Genomic DNA, 16,285 nt, shown 5'->3' with positions numbered 1-16,285 from the left:
CAGCCCCCTTCGGGAACAGCCCCCTTCGGAGCCCTGGAGTGCAGCTCTAAGAAGGCAGAGTTCATTCGGTCACGTCCTACTTCTGGGACAGGAACAGGCCGTGGCATTGTTTACTAATTATGAAGCGTTTGGAAGCTGCTCATCTTTACTTGCCCGTTTTAAAGCATGAATGCAGCTCTTCCACGCTTTTACAGCTGTGGATATTGTGCGTGCATACCCTTTTAGAAACAAATGAGCGTTGTGTGAAAATGCCAGGCCAGCATTTTGAACAAGACGAAAAGAGCACATACAGAGTGGGAGCATGAGTCTCAATGGAACGCTGTAGCAGCTAAACTGTGAGCTGTGCTAGAAAAAAACATATCTGGTAAAGAACTTGAGCTGAATGAAGTCCATGAGGATGTGCAAGTATCAGTATCAAAAAAGTATCAAATATTTCATATGAGGACTGAGCTCCAAAGGAGAATATAATACCTCATTAAATCAACTTGTTGATGGGTATCAACAAGCCTACATTCAGTTTTGAAAGAAAAAAAAAAAAAGCTGTGAACTTTAAATTAGTTACAGATAGGGAACAACCTTCTTGGACTTTGGCTTAGTTATGCTTTCCAGCTAGACAAGGAACAAGGATACTATGAGGCAAAGAAAATGTTAGCACCTGTGGGACATCACAAGCGAGAATGAGAGAAAAAACACAATGCAATTATCACCTGTGGTCAGTGAGGTGTAACAAGAGCTGGACTGCACCAAATATTGTAATGAGCAATTATCTCTGGCCCTCCGTGGTTCTCCAAACTAATTCAGCTGTATTTTTTGTCAGAGCAAATAAATGCTAGTGGGTAGCATAAATTTTTTATAGGGCATCTTTTAAAGCATAAATGAAATAGTACTGTGTGCTAATTTGACCCATTTGTGAAGATTACTAAAATATGGCAGAGTAAAAACCTTAAAATTCACAAGAGTCCATTCATTTCAAAGGCTGGGGAGGATACTTTTTAATTTCATACTCACAACTTTGTGATGGAACACTTCAGGAAAAAATGGCTCCAGGATACAATGCTTTGTAACACTGACAAAACTGCTGCTTTATAAAATAATTCGTTGGGTAAAGCTTGTGCTGTAAAGGAGTGACAGAAAGGAATGCCCATCAGAGATATATGATTTCCATAATAATAATCAAATTGGCTGACAATAGAATAAATAATGTTGGTCTGCATGGTGGGTGGTTGCAGACCAGTCTGGTTTTATATATGAACTGCTGATGGATGAGAGGAGAGGGAGCATGCAGCCTCGAGGTATCTCACATGTGCATCAGACCCCTAAGGTCCTGCAAGTCAACTGTGATGACACAGTCATAAGCAAAATGGGAATTAGAAGGAAACTCTTTAAACCCTCTATTAAACCCATGACAGAGGTAAAAGTGCTTAGACAAAGACAAAAAAATTATGATTCCTTGGGAGGCTGCTGTTGCTAATGATGTTTTGAACAACACAGCTCTGTGTTGGAAATGGTGGGAGCTGATATCAATTCTCTGTAACAAAACATCAGTAAAACTGAAAGTTAAATTCACTAATTTCTAAACTGTCTCTCCTTAACATGCAGTCTGGAGACACAATCAGCCACACATCAGAATATCATCTTCCACAAAAATCAGAATGGTGATTTGAAAAGAACATAAGGAAGGTAAGATGGAACAAAACATATGATATGCTGGTGTATGCCTTGTATAAAATGACTTGAAGAGGGTATTTCCTGAAACCATGCTTGCAGTGAATGTCAAAGGAAAACAACCAAAGCAAAGATAAATACACAGTTTATGGACAGGATATTGATACAGCTTCACATAGTCAATCTATGTCATAGTCTCTTAAAAGAGGCTACAAGAAGACTGTAAAATTTGATGACCTTGAGTAGGGAGTGGCAGAAAAGCAGAGATTTTTCTGATACAAAGCCACTTCGACCCTTAATTAGTGGTAATTAGCGGTAAAAGGGCAACTCCTTTTATTGCTCATTACATAGGTAATTGTTGTGCATAAATAATAGCTTATTATTTCTCCTCAGTGTTCCATCTTTTGTTTTAAATCACAATTCTGCTTTTCAGAGTGTGACAATATTTTGAACTTGTGGGTCAAGTTTAGGAAACCATATATTTAATAACTATGGTGGTAGGAGTCTAGCGTGTTGTTTTGATTAACTGGATAAAGAGTGTAGAATTTCAATTTAGTAGTGAGTTTGCTTTCCTGTTTTATTATGTAAATAGAAGTTGACTTTCTTTATTCTGTGCAAAAATATGGTTTTTTTTATGTATATAAATTGGACTGAATGCTATTCTTGGCTACAACTAAAAAGGAATACATTTTTACTTCACATGTTTGAGGCAGGTGGACCAATTTCTCCTGATGGGCCTGTCATAGTAGGACAAATCTAAATTTCAGACCTGCTGGGTTTTTTTGCCAGCTAAAAATCCCCAGGACTAAGACAAACATTCAATTTTTAAAGTAGTTTTTATTTCAGTGCAGGCAACTCCACACAAAGCATGGGGCTCCACTACTTTACAACACTTCAGTGAAATTTTAATAGGGAAATTAAAATAACTAAAAACAGCCATAAAAAATATTATTCAAACTTTAATGTTAAAGACAACTACAGAACAAAGTAAACCAACTAACCATGTAAGGCATACCTATACTTGAAATGCTGCTCTAGTAATCTAAACAGAGATAAGGATTGTTTGTTTTTTAAGGTGGTTTTCTTTTTCTTTTTAAACTGATTTTTGAATAGCATAGAAACTTCTCAGCTAAGTAATATTAGAAAATAAGTATCAGCAGATAATGTGATCTAGCAGGTGGAACTCTTGGCTGAAAAACTGAACACTCAGGATCAGCTCTCAATAGCCCCTCCTGGTCTGCTGTGATTTCAGCAGATCATCTGCACGTTTAGGCAGCATCTCATTTGGAGGGGCCACACTCATTTTCAGACTACTTTCAGAAACTACACTTACCCATGAGCCTTCATGTCAAGCCCCTTCTCCCTGCCCCTGTCTTTACATAATTGTGTTTTCTTACCATCCTTATCTACATGAACAATGAGAACTTTATCTTGCCCTTTGATCATGAAATTCTGTGTTTACTCACTTGAGCTCTGTGATTGCTGCCAGATGAGTAACACAGATCCTCAGTCTGGTTTCTGAAGCAGGCTCTGAAGTGGTCAGGTTTTAAAAATCCCAAATGTTTGCAAAATTGAATACTTCCCAATATACAGCTTCATGAACAGGAGTAATTAAAAATGAGATTTGTAAAGTGTCCACCTATTTCCATACTTGACTTCTCCAGGTCAATGCATTGGGTCATACAGAAAAAGCTTGATAGTTACACCACCATTTATCTTCATCTCAGAGATGCAGTTTGGGCTTTACTGTGGGCCCAACAATAATACATTTAATTAATACCCAAGATCATTGCTTCAAATGGAGAGGGAACCTATTTGCCAAAATACAGAAAATAATAGATTGAATTGACTCCCAAAATAGACACTCATGACTAAAATATATATATATACACCTCCCAATCATCTGAGAAAGTCCCATGAAAGCACTCTGAATTGCACTACTGTCAAACCATTGAAACCATGAATTATAGCTAAATTATAAACACAAATATAACTATAAGCCTTTTCTGTTTTCCTTATGAATTTCCTAACATTCTTAACTGAAACAATTCAGCGTTGAGTGGTCTTCTCAGGGTCTTGCTGTTGCCACAGTTCTGTTCATAAGACTGTAGTAGTTTATTGAATGAACACATAAAGCTGAGTCTGTATCTCCTTTACTGAGTATTTCACATTCAGACACAAGTGGGACAGGGTGAGCAACACCAGTCTTCTCAGCTGGCAGACAACCACCACCACAGCCCATTTTGGATCAAGCAGCCCATGTGCTGCTCTGTGCATCCTGCCTCTGAGAGCCTGCTCAGCCCCTTTCCTAAAGCTCACAGAGGTTCCCATGAGGTGCAGGGGACCCAATGACTGGTACAATCATAGAACTATAGAATATGCTGAGTGGGAAGGGACCCATCAGAATCATTGAGTCCCACTCTGGCCCTACACAGGACATCTCAAGAATCCCACCAAGTGCCTGAGAGCACTGTCCAAATGCTTCTTGAGCCTCAGGCTTGAGGCTGTGACCACTTCCCTGGGAGGCCTTTTCAAGTACCCAACCACCCTCTGGGTGAAAAACCTTTTCCTGATACACAATGTAAACCACCTATGACTCAGCTTCATGCTGTTTTCTCAAGTCCTGTCATTGGGTACCACAGAGATCAGTGCCCACACCTCCTCTTCCCCTCATGAACAAGTGGCAGACCACAATGAGATCTCTCATCAGTCCCCTCCAGGCTGAACAAACCAAGTGACTTCAGCCGCTCCTCATATGGCTTCCCCTCAAAACTCTTCACCACCTTTCTTGCCCTCCTTTGGATGCTCTCTAATAGCTTAATGTCGTTTTTATACTGTGGCACCCAAAACTGTCCCCAGCACTCAAGGTGAGGCCGCCCCAGTGCAGAGCAGAGCAGGACAATCCCCTCCCTTGCTCGGCTGACGATACTGTGCCTGATACCCCCCAGGACAGGGTTGGCCCTCCTGGTTGCCAGGGCACTGACTCACATTCAACTTTCCATGGACCCAGACCCCCAGGTCCTTTGCACAGCGCTGCTCTCCCGTTCCCCAGGTTACACACGGAGCCAGGGCTGTCCCGTCCCAGGTGCAGACTCCCGCACTTGCCCCTGGCGCGGTTGGTGATTGTCCATCGGTAACTTGCCGAGGTGTCCCTGCGGAGCACAGGGCTCTCTCGGTAGCGGTACCTGCCCCCGTTCTCCGCTCGGGGACGCCCGCAGCGCCTCAGCTGAGCCGCCCTGCCCGGGCACCGGGGGCACCGGGGCGGCCCCAGCGCCCCGCCCGGAGCCGCGGCCGCCGCGGGGAGCTGGGAAGGGGCGGGCCGCGGGCTGTGCCCGCCCCGTCCGGGCGTGTCCCGGCGGGGCTGCCGGGAGGGCGGCTCCGCTCAGCTCGGCTGTCTGTGCCCGCGCCCAGCCCTGTGCGGGGGGAGCGGCTGCTCCGTCTTTGTGGCCGCGGCTGCGGAGGGCGGCGGTGCTGCGGTTCGCGGGGAGCCGAGCCCGGCGCGGCGGCGGCAGCAGCGGCAACCATGGGGCTGCAGCCCCTGGAGTTCAGCGACTGCTACCTGGACAGCCCCTGGTTCAGGGAGCGGGTGAGAGCCCACGAGGCCGAGCTGGAGAAGACCAATAAGTTTATCAAGGAGTTGCTGAAGGATGGGAAGAACCTGATCGCCGCGACCAAGAGTGAGTGGCGGGGAGCGCGGGGAGCTGCGGGGGCGGCTGCCCGGCGCCGGGAGCTTTGCCTTTTAGCCGGCGGCGCTCGCCTTTGTGGCACAGAGCTTTGCACTGGCGTTCTCCAGCCTCTCCCTTGGGCTCCCCATCAGCCGCTTGGAGATGCAGGTCCTCTCCTGCCCTTCTCCGCGGAGGGGAGTAAGGGATAGAGGCGGTGGCAGCTCCGGGGGACTCCTGTTGCATCTGCCCGGTTCCTGGGCCGGGCCTGGCTTCTGTGTTCGGCGGTGCCGAGCCCGGAGCAGCCCCGGGTGCAGCCGTGTGAAATCCGCCGGTAGCACTCGGTCACTCGGTGCCAGGTGTTGCCGGTGCGCTGCGAGCTGAGCGGCCGCAAATCGCCTGCTGACCATAGCCATGGCGTGCCTGTGCATTGCCGCCTGTGGAGAGGCTGCTGGAAAATACCTCTGTCAAAAGAAGTGTGTTCAGGAATTTTCAGACTTAGTTTTGTGCTGACAGCGCTGGTTACCAGTTCTATGCCTTTGGCCTCTTAAAATGCTGTCGTGTTTTGTTAATTTTGCGTTTAATTGTTGAGTATATACATAGTGTATATAAATAGTTAGCTATAATGTGTCTTATGTGGGAATCATGTTTTTTGCCTTGAATAACCATGTTCATGCATGTTCTTAGTATTTTTTGATGTTGTTTTATTGTGCTAATGTTTTTTTTCCATTTTACATAAGACACAGTTGTGTAGTCACCTAATTATTTAGTAGGACAATTTGCTATACCAATTTTTCAAATAAACCACTAATAGTGCTCTGGCACTTTGTTCTCGGAAGTGCACAGCACCTATGGTATGATAAACTTCTGAAGCCAGGAAATCATGCTGTCAGGATGTTTCCATTAAACTGATAGGGTTTTGGCTGGTGGTTTGATCAGTGTAGCTGCCTGGTTATGGTGAAGTTTTTAAAACCAGAATTAACTCATTTCTGTAAATAAAAACCACTGTTTTCTGGTTTTGTCTCTGGTAGAAAATGCCATATCAAATGTCACTTTTCTGTAACTGTTATTCTTTGGCCAGTCAACATTCAGTTACTGCACATTGTGATCTTGGAGGATTATTCAAAATCTGTGACTTGAAGTGTCAGTATAAATCATCTTAACTTGGAGTATAAAGTAAAAAAGTGTCTCCAAAATTGGATAAGAACAGTAGAGAGAAATAATTCAATTTCTCTTCCTTAAGCATCTAGACATTATTTTGGCAACAGCCCCAAGCTCTCAGTTGCTCGTGTACAGTAATGTATACAAAACTTAATTTGAAAGCATTGGGCTGGTTGTGGTGAGGAAAGCCCTAACTCAGATGAGCATCCTGTCCACAGCTGGCTGTCCATGGCACACCAGAATCCTGTGCTGCTAAATTGGCTTTGTGTGCTTGCTCAGGGTGCTTTTCTGTCTGTGGTGGAAGCCAAGTGTGCTGCCCAGAGCCACCTGGCCTGAGAGGGCTCCATTAAATACTTCAGGCTAGCCCATGAGGAATATTTAGAGAGGCTGTCTGAGATCCTGCCTGTTCAGGTCTAAGCACTGCCTTCCTTTCTGAGATGAGAGTCAGAAGGTTTATTCTTGAATTTAGTTGCTGTACCTTATTCCAACAACCATTTTCAGCATACTTGTTTAAAAAGTACTAACAGGTTAGACCCTTCTTCCCACATTTCAGGTTTCTGCAGCTGTCTCTCCTCTTTAGAGTGCCCTGAGTGACAGGTTTGAAGCTGAATTGCCTTCCGCTGGTGCTGGTGAAGGAGTGCCACTGTTAAACAGACATTTAAAGACAAATTAAAGTAGAGGGAGACAAGGAGCCCAGTGGTTAGCGTATTGGCCCTCCTTGTGTTTTCAGAAGAAAATGTTATCATCTAAATTCTTTGAGGAAACCAAATGGGATTAGTATTTGTTCCAAAACCCAGCTTCAGAAGTGGTTTAGACACAATGGTCTATTCATTTGTGTCCAAACTGCATTTTCTTCACAAAGAGTTTCGCTGCAATTTTGAGAATGTGATAATAAAGCAGGGTGTAGTGAGTTTAGATGATTGCCTCTTAAACAACAGTTGCTGACAATTTTTAGAAAATTGTTTTAGTCTTTTGAACAAAAAAATACCATCTTGATAATAGCTAAAATATTTCCCTGTTCCTAGAACCAGGTAAAAGATGAGATTTGCACCTGGTGTAATTGATATGTGGGTGTGATAAGCCGCTCTGAGTGGTGTGTAAAGTATAAAACATAGTCAGTGCACTATTGTTCTTTAATTTGTGGGACTGCAATAGACACTGTCAGCATTTCCCTCCCTTAGCAATTTCCTTATTTCACTTGTAAAGCTGGCAGCAAACGTTATGGGGATTCTTTAGGTGTGAATAACTGATGCAATTGACTAGATCCCTCTTCCTGCCTGACAGACGGCCTTGTCAGTGGCTTTGATGCTGCCTGCACTGGGTTACATCTTGACAGGTGATAGCAGATACTGCTACCACTCCCTCTAATCCATAGGAACTATCAGTGTCTTCAGTGTCTTGCAGGGCACAACAGTAACAAGATGTGGATCCTCTCACTGGCTCCTTTCCCTTAGCCTCCTCAGTTGTATGAGATGGTATTTTTACCTGAAACTCAGAAGAATTGATTTTTGTTAGTACAGGACTGTACTACTTAAAAAAGAGAACAAAAAAAAAAAAAAGAATTTGTGTTGTTAAATTGTTGAACTTCCAGAGTCAAGCATACTACAAGTGTATCTTTACACTTTAAAGTTTCAGTAGTTTCAGTAGTGTGATAGAGAGATAAACAAGAGTGACTCAAAGCTGTCTGTTTCCTGTGTAAGGTTTTGAATCACTAAGTTGTCTAGTTCAAGCTAAATATTGGAAAGATGAGTTAGCAATAGGTGGTTCTTCCTTTTCTTATAACAGTTAAATGCGTTTAAAAGGAGTACAAACCCATTTTTCCTTACTGTGACTAATCAGTAAATACAAATGGTATACACTTGTGCTTTTTAAAATAGAAATTTAATATTTCTTGGGGGATTCCAATTCAGTTAAACAAGTTAGGATCAATAGAGTTTATAAATAACTTCTGGATGGAGGAAGTTGTGCTTCAGTGAAAGTGAATTTAAAGGTGCCTGATAAGAGAATCCTTATTCTGAATCATGAAAAGAATGTAAGAGGTTTAGTTCTGAGCTCCTAAAAAGCTGCAGTGTAATTTGTTGGAAGCTAAAGAATACAGCACTGGATAAATACTGTGTATTTAGTCTGAATTCTTCTCCCTGTGTTGATCCAACTCTAGGTCTCTTCTCATGAGTGTGAGATTCTTGAGGGGCTTTTGAAGATATTTTTTGAAGGTATTTTTTTTTTGTATACCTGCAGCAGGAGCTGTCACTGCTAATGAGATGCCAAGTGGAGTAGGAAGAGTCAGGATGAGTACAGGTTTTGGCTGTCTCTCAGGGCCTTTGCAAAGGATACTTGTGAGTGCATGCTCACAGCTGTTCCACGTGCCTGAAAGCAGAGCCTCCTCATTCTTGGATTTAGGCTCAAATTGGAGCAGAATTCTGTTTGAGCCAACTACAGTGACTTTGTGATGGGCTGGTGAAGACAGAAGATGGATGTACTTGGTGCAGTGGGCATCCTGGCTATCCAGTGCAGCCCAGCATACTCAGTGACTGTTTCTATTGCCATTTTCTTTTTGTGTTTTTCATGGAAGAGTTATTTCTTGCACTCTTCCAGACAGTACACAAAATGGCAACCAAATTTATTTTATGTGTTGAAAGAGTTTGTCGGAATATACAGAGTTACTGATGAGTATTTGTTCTAACAAAGATGACTGAAGAACCTAATCCAGTCCCAAGCCCCAGTTTGGTATCTGAATTGTCCAAACCCTTATGGTTTTTCTTGGCCAGTTCTCTTGGTGTGTGGTGGTGGTTGACCTTCCAGACACTGGTCTAGTTAGATTTTGGCCTGACTTGGTGTATGTATTACTATGTAAATATAAAAGCTGTGGTAATCCACATAACAACACCACATAAAAGCCTCTCAGACCATTGAGCTGTGGTGCATTTTTTTCTTAAGCACTAATTGTCTATTTTTTAAAGCTTTCCTTAATATAATCTGCAGTTATGAAACCGTGTGTAATATGTGCCAGCTTTCAAAGTCTTAGGAATTTTTTTTTTTTTTTGCAACAAAAATGTTCTACATGTCAAAGAAGTAAGACAAAACCACTACTATATAGGGCTTATCAATAACTGCTAGACAAGAAACGGGCATTCACTAAAGATTTAGGTAGAACCCAAAGGTTGAGTAAAAACTTAATGCCGTTCATACTTAATGGGGAAGGGGGGAATATTGCAAGAGGGTCTTAGTTGAGCTTGTGTGCAAAATTTCCTAAGTCAGCTGAGGTTAGTTAGAGCTCTATATTTTATTATTTTGCCATGAATTCAATGAGATCTCTGAATTAATAGATCTTTACGTTTAGCATTTTAGAAAGCTGTTTTATTTTTTGATTAGTAACTCACTCCTGGGCTTTATTTCAATTGTAAGGCATGCTTTAGGTGTGATAACCATAAGCAAATCAATGTTGTATGTGAATGCTCTGAGATTTAAATTTGAAATATACTCTGTTAGGGCCACGCTAGATAAAAATTACTTTAAGGGCAGTATTGCAAAGGCTACTGAGCTGTATGTACCTTTAAAAATCTCCAACTTTCTATTGGAATTGTTTCCATTATTGAGCTCATTAGAGAACTAAGGCAAACAGGTACTTTGGGGCCCATCTAATAGAGATTTCCCTAAAGAAAGAGCTGCTGATTATAATGTAATAAAATGTTGCTTTTCCTTTCCCTTCAAGATAATTGCCACAGCTGAGGCCTAATTGACTATGACAGCACTTTATTTTTTTTTCTTTTCTCCTTGTAGATAAAGTTGTTTCTGTACAAGGACCAGGGAAATGCTTATATTTAAGAAAGTACTCTAAAGAACATTTTGTTTAGCTCCACCCCAAGTAGAGCATTCGTTACTGTGTCAGTAGCTATAAAAAGTGTCAGGCTCATTCTGTGGAGGATGCCAGTTTGTCAGCTTGAATCTCATCTCTTCAGCTTGAATTACTAACTAGCTCCATTACTGTCTTTGTCCTGTAGATGTTCCACTGTTCATTTTTTTTCTGTATTGAAAGCAGAGCGTTGTGCTACTGAACATCTGTGAGAGCAGAAAATATGAAAATTCATGAATTTATATGGATTTTCTTAGTTCTGAGAGATGGGAAAAACTCTCATTAAATGAACTTGTTTTGTCTTTTAATAATTTGGGGAAAAGTATCATTTTTCAGCTTTAGATAAAATGTGTGAGTGGTCATTAAAGAGAGCATCACTGATAGGTGTAATTGTCAGTCTTCAGGCCAAAACAAACAGAAATAAATTTATAATTTTTAGAGATGTTGTCTGGTAGATCATGTTGAGAAGGTTTTTTTCCTTGATTTTTTTTTTAATGACAAGACTTTTAGAAAGGTACTTTTATAATTCTGTGGAATCTCAGTTTATCTTAAGTTTATCTTAAGGAGTTGTAAAAAAGAGTGGATTTGCCTTACAGTCTGTAAAGTGCCAACACCTGCTTGAAATTAAGAACAATAGGCCCACTGCTAAGGCTGTAGGTGTATGCTCTTCCTAAAATTATCCTGTGCCTTCCAGCTCTGTATTGCAAAAATGTTGCAAATTTTAGCAAGCTGACCTTATGACACTGATAACACTTCTCAAGTCCAGTCTGAAATAACTTGGTCAGTTTTATTGAGGCAGAACATGTCTTTCTGCCTGGCCCAGATGTTTTTTCCAAGGGGGCAGAGAGTGCTGTGGTGATTTTTTTTTTTTTTTTTGGGGGGGGGGGAAGTAGCAAACATGTTTGGACTGGCACTGAAGAGCTGCATCCCAGTGCTTGTCTCCTCCTTCCCAGCTGTTTTGTAACATGATGTAATTAATGTCTAAGGTTTACATTGACCGTAGTGCTTTTGTTTTACAATGCCAGCCTCAGTCACTACTGCAACACTTAGCACATTAACCTAAAAACCAGGGGCTTGGCTGTTTTAGAGAGAGAGTTCACAGCATGTGAATCTTGGCAATATGCTTAATGTTTTGATAGTGTGGGTTGTGGCTTCTTGAGATAATGTTTATGATTTGCTCGTGTCTGATGGGGCTTCCTTTTGTGTCTAATGCCACTTTTATGAGTTTCAGTACCATATTTACTGTTCTATGACCGTTGTCCTTTAGATATTACAATATGCTCAGTGTTTTGGTTATCTTTAAAAAGTCTTCGAGTTTCTGAGTTGGCTAGTTAAGACACTTGGAGCACTTGAATGCTTTCTGGAGTATCTAATGAGTGTAAAATATATGATCAGATAAACTTGGGCACATATTGGCAGAATAATTTAAAAAAGGGAATGTAACATTTCTCTGGTGGTGCTTGCTGCCACCCACTGTAGTTGTCAATCTTAATCGGCATCTAAAATCTGCCTTGTTGCTAAGTCAAAGCCATCTTCCTTGCCAAATTTAAACTCAGCCATCAGTTTTGCAATGACTTGAAGGAGGCACTTGTACTCCATCCCAGCAGCTCCTGTGGAGGTTGTTTTCCTCTGGGTGTGACTTTGATGGAGAGAGGGCAGTAATTTATGAATCCCCATATTATAGAGCTGGGATAAATGTGTGCCTTCTGTCCAAAACATGTGTCTTGTTATCTCACTGGAAATAAGATACTGGAAAGGGAAGTGTGTGGCCTGGTTTACACTGTCCTCCAATTCTTTTCCTAAACAGATAATTTTGGCAAAATTTGACAGGCGACCTCAATGTCATGTTGTTTTTCTATACCTGATTGTAACTATAGCTGGAGCTTCTTGCAGATACTATATTCTTTGTCTTTTACTCCTTCTGCTCTGTTTTTGTTTCCTCCCTTTGTTGTTCTTTTCCATCCTGTGTGTTTGCTCATCTTTCAGGATAAAAATAGAGAGAAAACATCCAGGCCCTCAGAAGCTATGTGGCCATCACAGGCCAAGGCCAAATCAGAAGTTCCTGTAAATCATTCATGCTAAGCTTGTCTTTTGTGGGAAAGGAGAAGCATGAGGGGAAGAATAATCTACAGGGATGGAAAATCACAGTTATTAAACAGATTGTGGTTTTACTGCAGTCCAGACCTTTGAATAAACCCCCTGTTGTTGCCTCTTTAAATGAGAGGACTGGGCAGGTGGAGGTTATTGGCTCAATAGGTAGGTCAGAGAGGGGCTTTGTCTCTCAGTAGATCTGGTTGTTACAGCTTCCCTGGGTCCTTGTCAGCTTTTGTATGTGCACCTGGCTGCTTAGGACTGCATGTCCTTGAAGGGGAAAAACAATGCTTTGTTTAATTTGGCAGGGAAAATTGAGTATCCAGGATGAAACTGAGCAGGGCTCTGTACCAGAGCTAGGCCTTGAAGGACATTGTAGTGTGTGTGGTGTCCAGGAATAGGTTCTCAGCCACTTTGTTGCTGGTGAATGGTTTTTAGATTTGAATGTGTCCATTTCCTCCATTAGGCTTCCTCCATTAGGCATGGGGGCTTAGAAATAATGAAATAATTAATGTTGAGGAGTATGAAGTTTGTCATACATTAAGTGTTTAACCCTTATTGTATCAAATCTCAAAAATTGGGATGTTTTCCCAAGCAGAGAGAGAACACTGTATTTTTGTTTGCACCTAGTTGATCAAGGGAAGCCAGCTGATGTAAATGTTTTGGTTTAATCTGTGAGTTTGTCAGTCATTAGAGTTGCTTGCTTTGAAAAATATTACTAATATTTAAATGTTTGTGTGTTGGAACAAAAAAAAGTATAGGGAAACTTGTAGCAGTTTTACATAAAAGTGTAATTGCTTAGAATGTGCTTCTTTAAAAGAAACCCTGTTGTCTTGCAAACAGGTGGAGGGGGCACGCTGCCAGGTCTCAGAGGATCTGACACAAACTTGTCAAAATATCATTTTGACAGTGGGTCCCAGTTCTTAGAAATCGGTCGCGGGGCTGAGCTTGCAGCTTATGTAGATTAACAGACTGTGACTGCATAGAACATAGACTGCCTTTGGAACACATCAGTGCTCTGAGAGCAAAGCAGTGTAACTTGTTCATGCCTTTTTCCTCTTAAAATCCCAGGCTGTAAGCTCTCTGTTGGAGAGGACGGACTGACAAACTCAGTCATGAGCCAAAGGACTGTTTCTCCAAAGCTTTTTGCCTGTTCAACTCGTCAGCCTGCAAGCTTTTCAGGAACAAAGCTGACTTTGTCCAGTCTGCTCTCAAACACTTGCTCTGTGGTAATATTACTGTTCTTTTATTGTGCTTCATTTTATGCTTTCAGTCATTCCAAAATGCACAGTTTCAAATTTCTGCTGTGCCTGTTGTAGCTGTTCCCTTGTTCCAGGGGATTCAGCATCTTTGTGAAAAGAAAACAAACTACCTAGAATTATTGCCTTTATTTATTTATTTTTAATTTTTAGAAGTGTCATGGCTTAATCCCAGCTAACAACTGAGAATCACACAGCCACTAGCTCATTCTCCCAGCTGGTGGGATTGGGGAGAAAATTAGAAGAGCGAAAGCTAGAAAACTCCTGGATTGAGATCAAGAGAGTTCAACAGGGAAAGCAAAAGCCATGAGCATCAATCAAGCAAAACAAGGAATTCACTTCCCATGGGTGGGCAGCCAGGTGTTCAGTCATTTCTAGGAAAGCAGGGCCCAATCATATATAAGGGTTACTTGGAAAGACAAATGCTGCTACTCCAAACATTCCCCCACTTCCTTCTTTATGACACCGTAGGTATAGAAATTCCTGCTTATCAAACCTGATTTCCTTTTATAACAAGGTAATGCAGCTGTTTGATCAAGGGAAGCCAGCTGATGTAAAAGTTTTGGGTTTCAGCAAAGCTTGGCTGGTGTCTCTCACAGGGTCCATCTGCACAGGCTGTACAAACAGACCATGCAATGGGTGTGCAGCTGGCTCACAGGCTGGGCACAAAGGGCTGGACTGAAGGGTTGCACTGGAGACCTGTCACTAGCGGTGTTCTGTAGGGCTCCATCTTAAGCCCTGCGCTTTTCAACATCCCCATTAAAACTTGGATGCAGGACTGAAAGGGATACTAAACAAGCTTGCAGATCACACAAAGTTGATTCCCTGAAGGCAGGAAGGCCCTTAGAGAGACCTTGACAAAATAGAGGGCTGGGCAATCACCAGCCAAGTGAAGTCCAGCCAGGGCAAGTGCCGGATTCTGCACCTGGGACAGGGCAACCCTGGATGTATGGACAGACTGGGGAATGAGAGGCTGGAGAGCAGCACCTTGCAAAGGGCCCTGGGGGTGCTGGTCAATTGAATGTGAGTCAGTGCCCTGGCAGCCAGGAGGGCCAACCCTGTCCTGGGGGGCATCAGGCACAGCATTGCCAGCTGGGCAAGGGAAGGGATTGTCCTGCTCTGCTCTGGCCTCACCTTGAGTGCTGGGGACAGTTTTGGGTGCCACAGCGTAACCAAGATATTAAGCTATTAGAGAGTATCCAAAGGAGGGCAAGAAAGGTGGTGAAGAGTTTTGAGGGGAAGCCATATGAGAAGTAGCTGAAGTCACTTGGCTTGTTCAGCCTGGAGGGGACTGAGGAGAGACCTCACTGCAGTTACAGCTTCCTCATGAGGGGAAGAGGAGGGGCAGACACTGAGCTCATCTGTGTGGTGCTGAGTGACAGGATGTGAGGGAGTGGCCTGAAATTGTGTCAGGGGAGGCTTAACTTGGATATCAGGAAAAAATTCTTTCCCCAGAGGATGGTTGGGCACTGGAATGGGCTCCCCAGGAAAGTGGTCACAGCACCAACTCTGACAGAGCTCAAGAAGCACTTGGACAATTCTCTTGGGCACATGGTGTGACTCTTGGGGATGGTGCTGTGCAGGGCCAGGAGTTGGACTCAGTGATCTTTGTGGGTCCATTCCAACTCAGCATATTGTGTGTAATATCCCTTCAGTCAGTTGGGGTCACCTGTTCCAGCTGGGTCTCATCCTAACCTGTGATGCACCCCCAGTCTCCTCACCAGCAGGGCTATACAAAAACTAGAAAAGGTTTGGCTGTGTGTAAGCCCTGCTCAGCAATAACAAAAACATCCCTATTACTGTCACTGTGTTCAGCACAAATCCAAAACTCAGCCCCATACCAGCCACTATGCAGAAAATTTTCTCTATCCCAGCCAAAACCAACAAAAGAAGTAGAAGAATCTAATGTTGAAAGAAATGCTTCTCTCTCCCATGGCTATTTTTGTTTTGTTTCACAAAACACATTTATGTGTCTTCCAACACCATTACTGCTCATGGGACCATGAGGTTCTGTAGGGTTGTCCCTGAGGGGGAAGGCTGCCATCCTGAGGGGTAGGGAACTAGCTAGTCAAGCATGGAAATTTATTGTTGTCAATTGTGTCTCTCCTCTTGCTGCAATTTTTTGCAATGTTTTGTGGAGGAATAGTTCTAAGCTCCAGACATGCAGCTCAAGTTTTTAGTTAGTCTAATGTGTTGTTAGTTAGTCTAAGTGTAGTTAGTCTAATGTGTTGTGTCCTTGAATGTCATATGTAGGAACTTGGCACTCTATTTAGATAACTTTTCTGGGGGCCTGTAGCAAAACTGAAGGAGATTGGAACTTAGTGAGCCAAGTAGTGCAATCAGCTCTGAGAATATTGATGACTAGAAATGACCTTGGAGAGGGCTGAGACCTGAAAACAAACAGACTGAAGTTCTGTGAGAAAGGTCAGTCACACACAACATAACAAAATTTTACTGTGCATATACAAATATTACACTGTATATGTAGTATGCGATATCCAAGATGCAAATTTCCTTTGGAAAATGTATCTGAGACTCAAGAAAAATGATTCTTTGTCTTCACTTACCTGGAAATTCAATTTCCCTTCCTGCCT

At 42.5% G+C, this 16,285-nt stretch overlaps 1 protein-coding gene across 2 annotated transcripts in view; it reads left to right on the top strand.

The window, feature by feature from the left end:
* The first annotated feature begins 4,989 nt into the window (after positions 1 to 4,989).
* The window catches only part of ARHGAP10 (Rho GTPase activating protein 10), a 137,715-nt gene continuing 126,419 nt past the window's right edge, over positions 4,990 to 16,285 (top strand). For both annotated transcript variants that reach the window (XR_011679894.1, XM_071431479.1), the window contains exon 1: positions 4,990 to 5,342. Coding sequence is in view for 1 of the 2 variants with exons in the window: in XM_071431479.1 (XP_071287580.1) it covers positions 5,189 to 5,342 (154 nt within the window). In the remaining variant the exon portion in view is untranslated. The remainder of the gene's footprint in view (positions 5,343 to 16,285) is intronic.

The sequence above is a fragment of the Agelaius tricolor genome, unplaced genomic scaffold, assembly GCF_023055355.1.
Source record: "Agelaius tricolor isolate 1412-34295 unplaced genomic scaffold, bAgeTri1.0.p SCAF_8, whole genome shotgun sequence".
Lineage (NCBI taxonomy): Eukaryota > Metazoa > Chordata > Aves > Passeriformes > Icteridae > Agelaius > Agelaius tricolor.
This window is presented reverse-complemented; position numbering and strand designations above follow the sequence as displayed.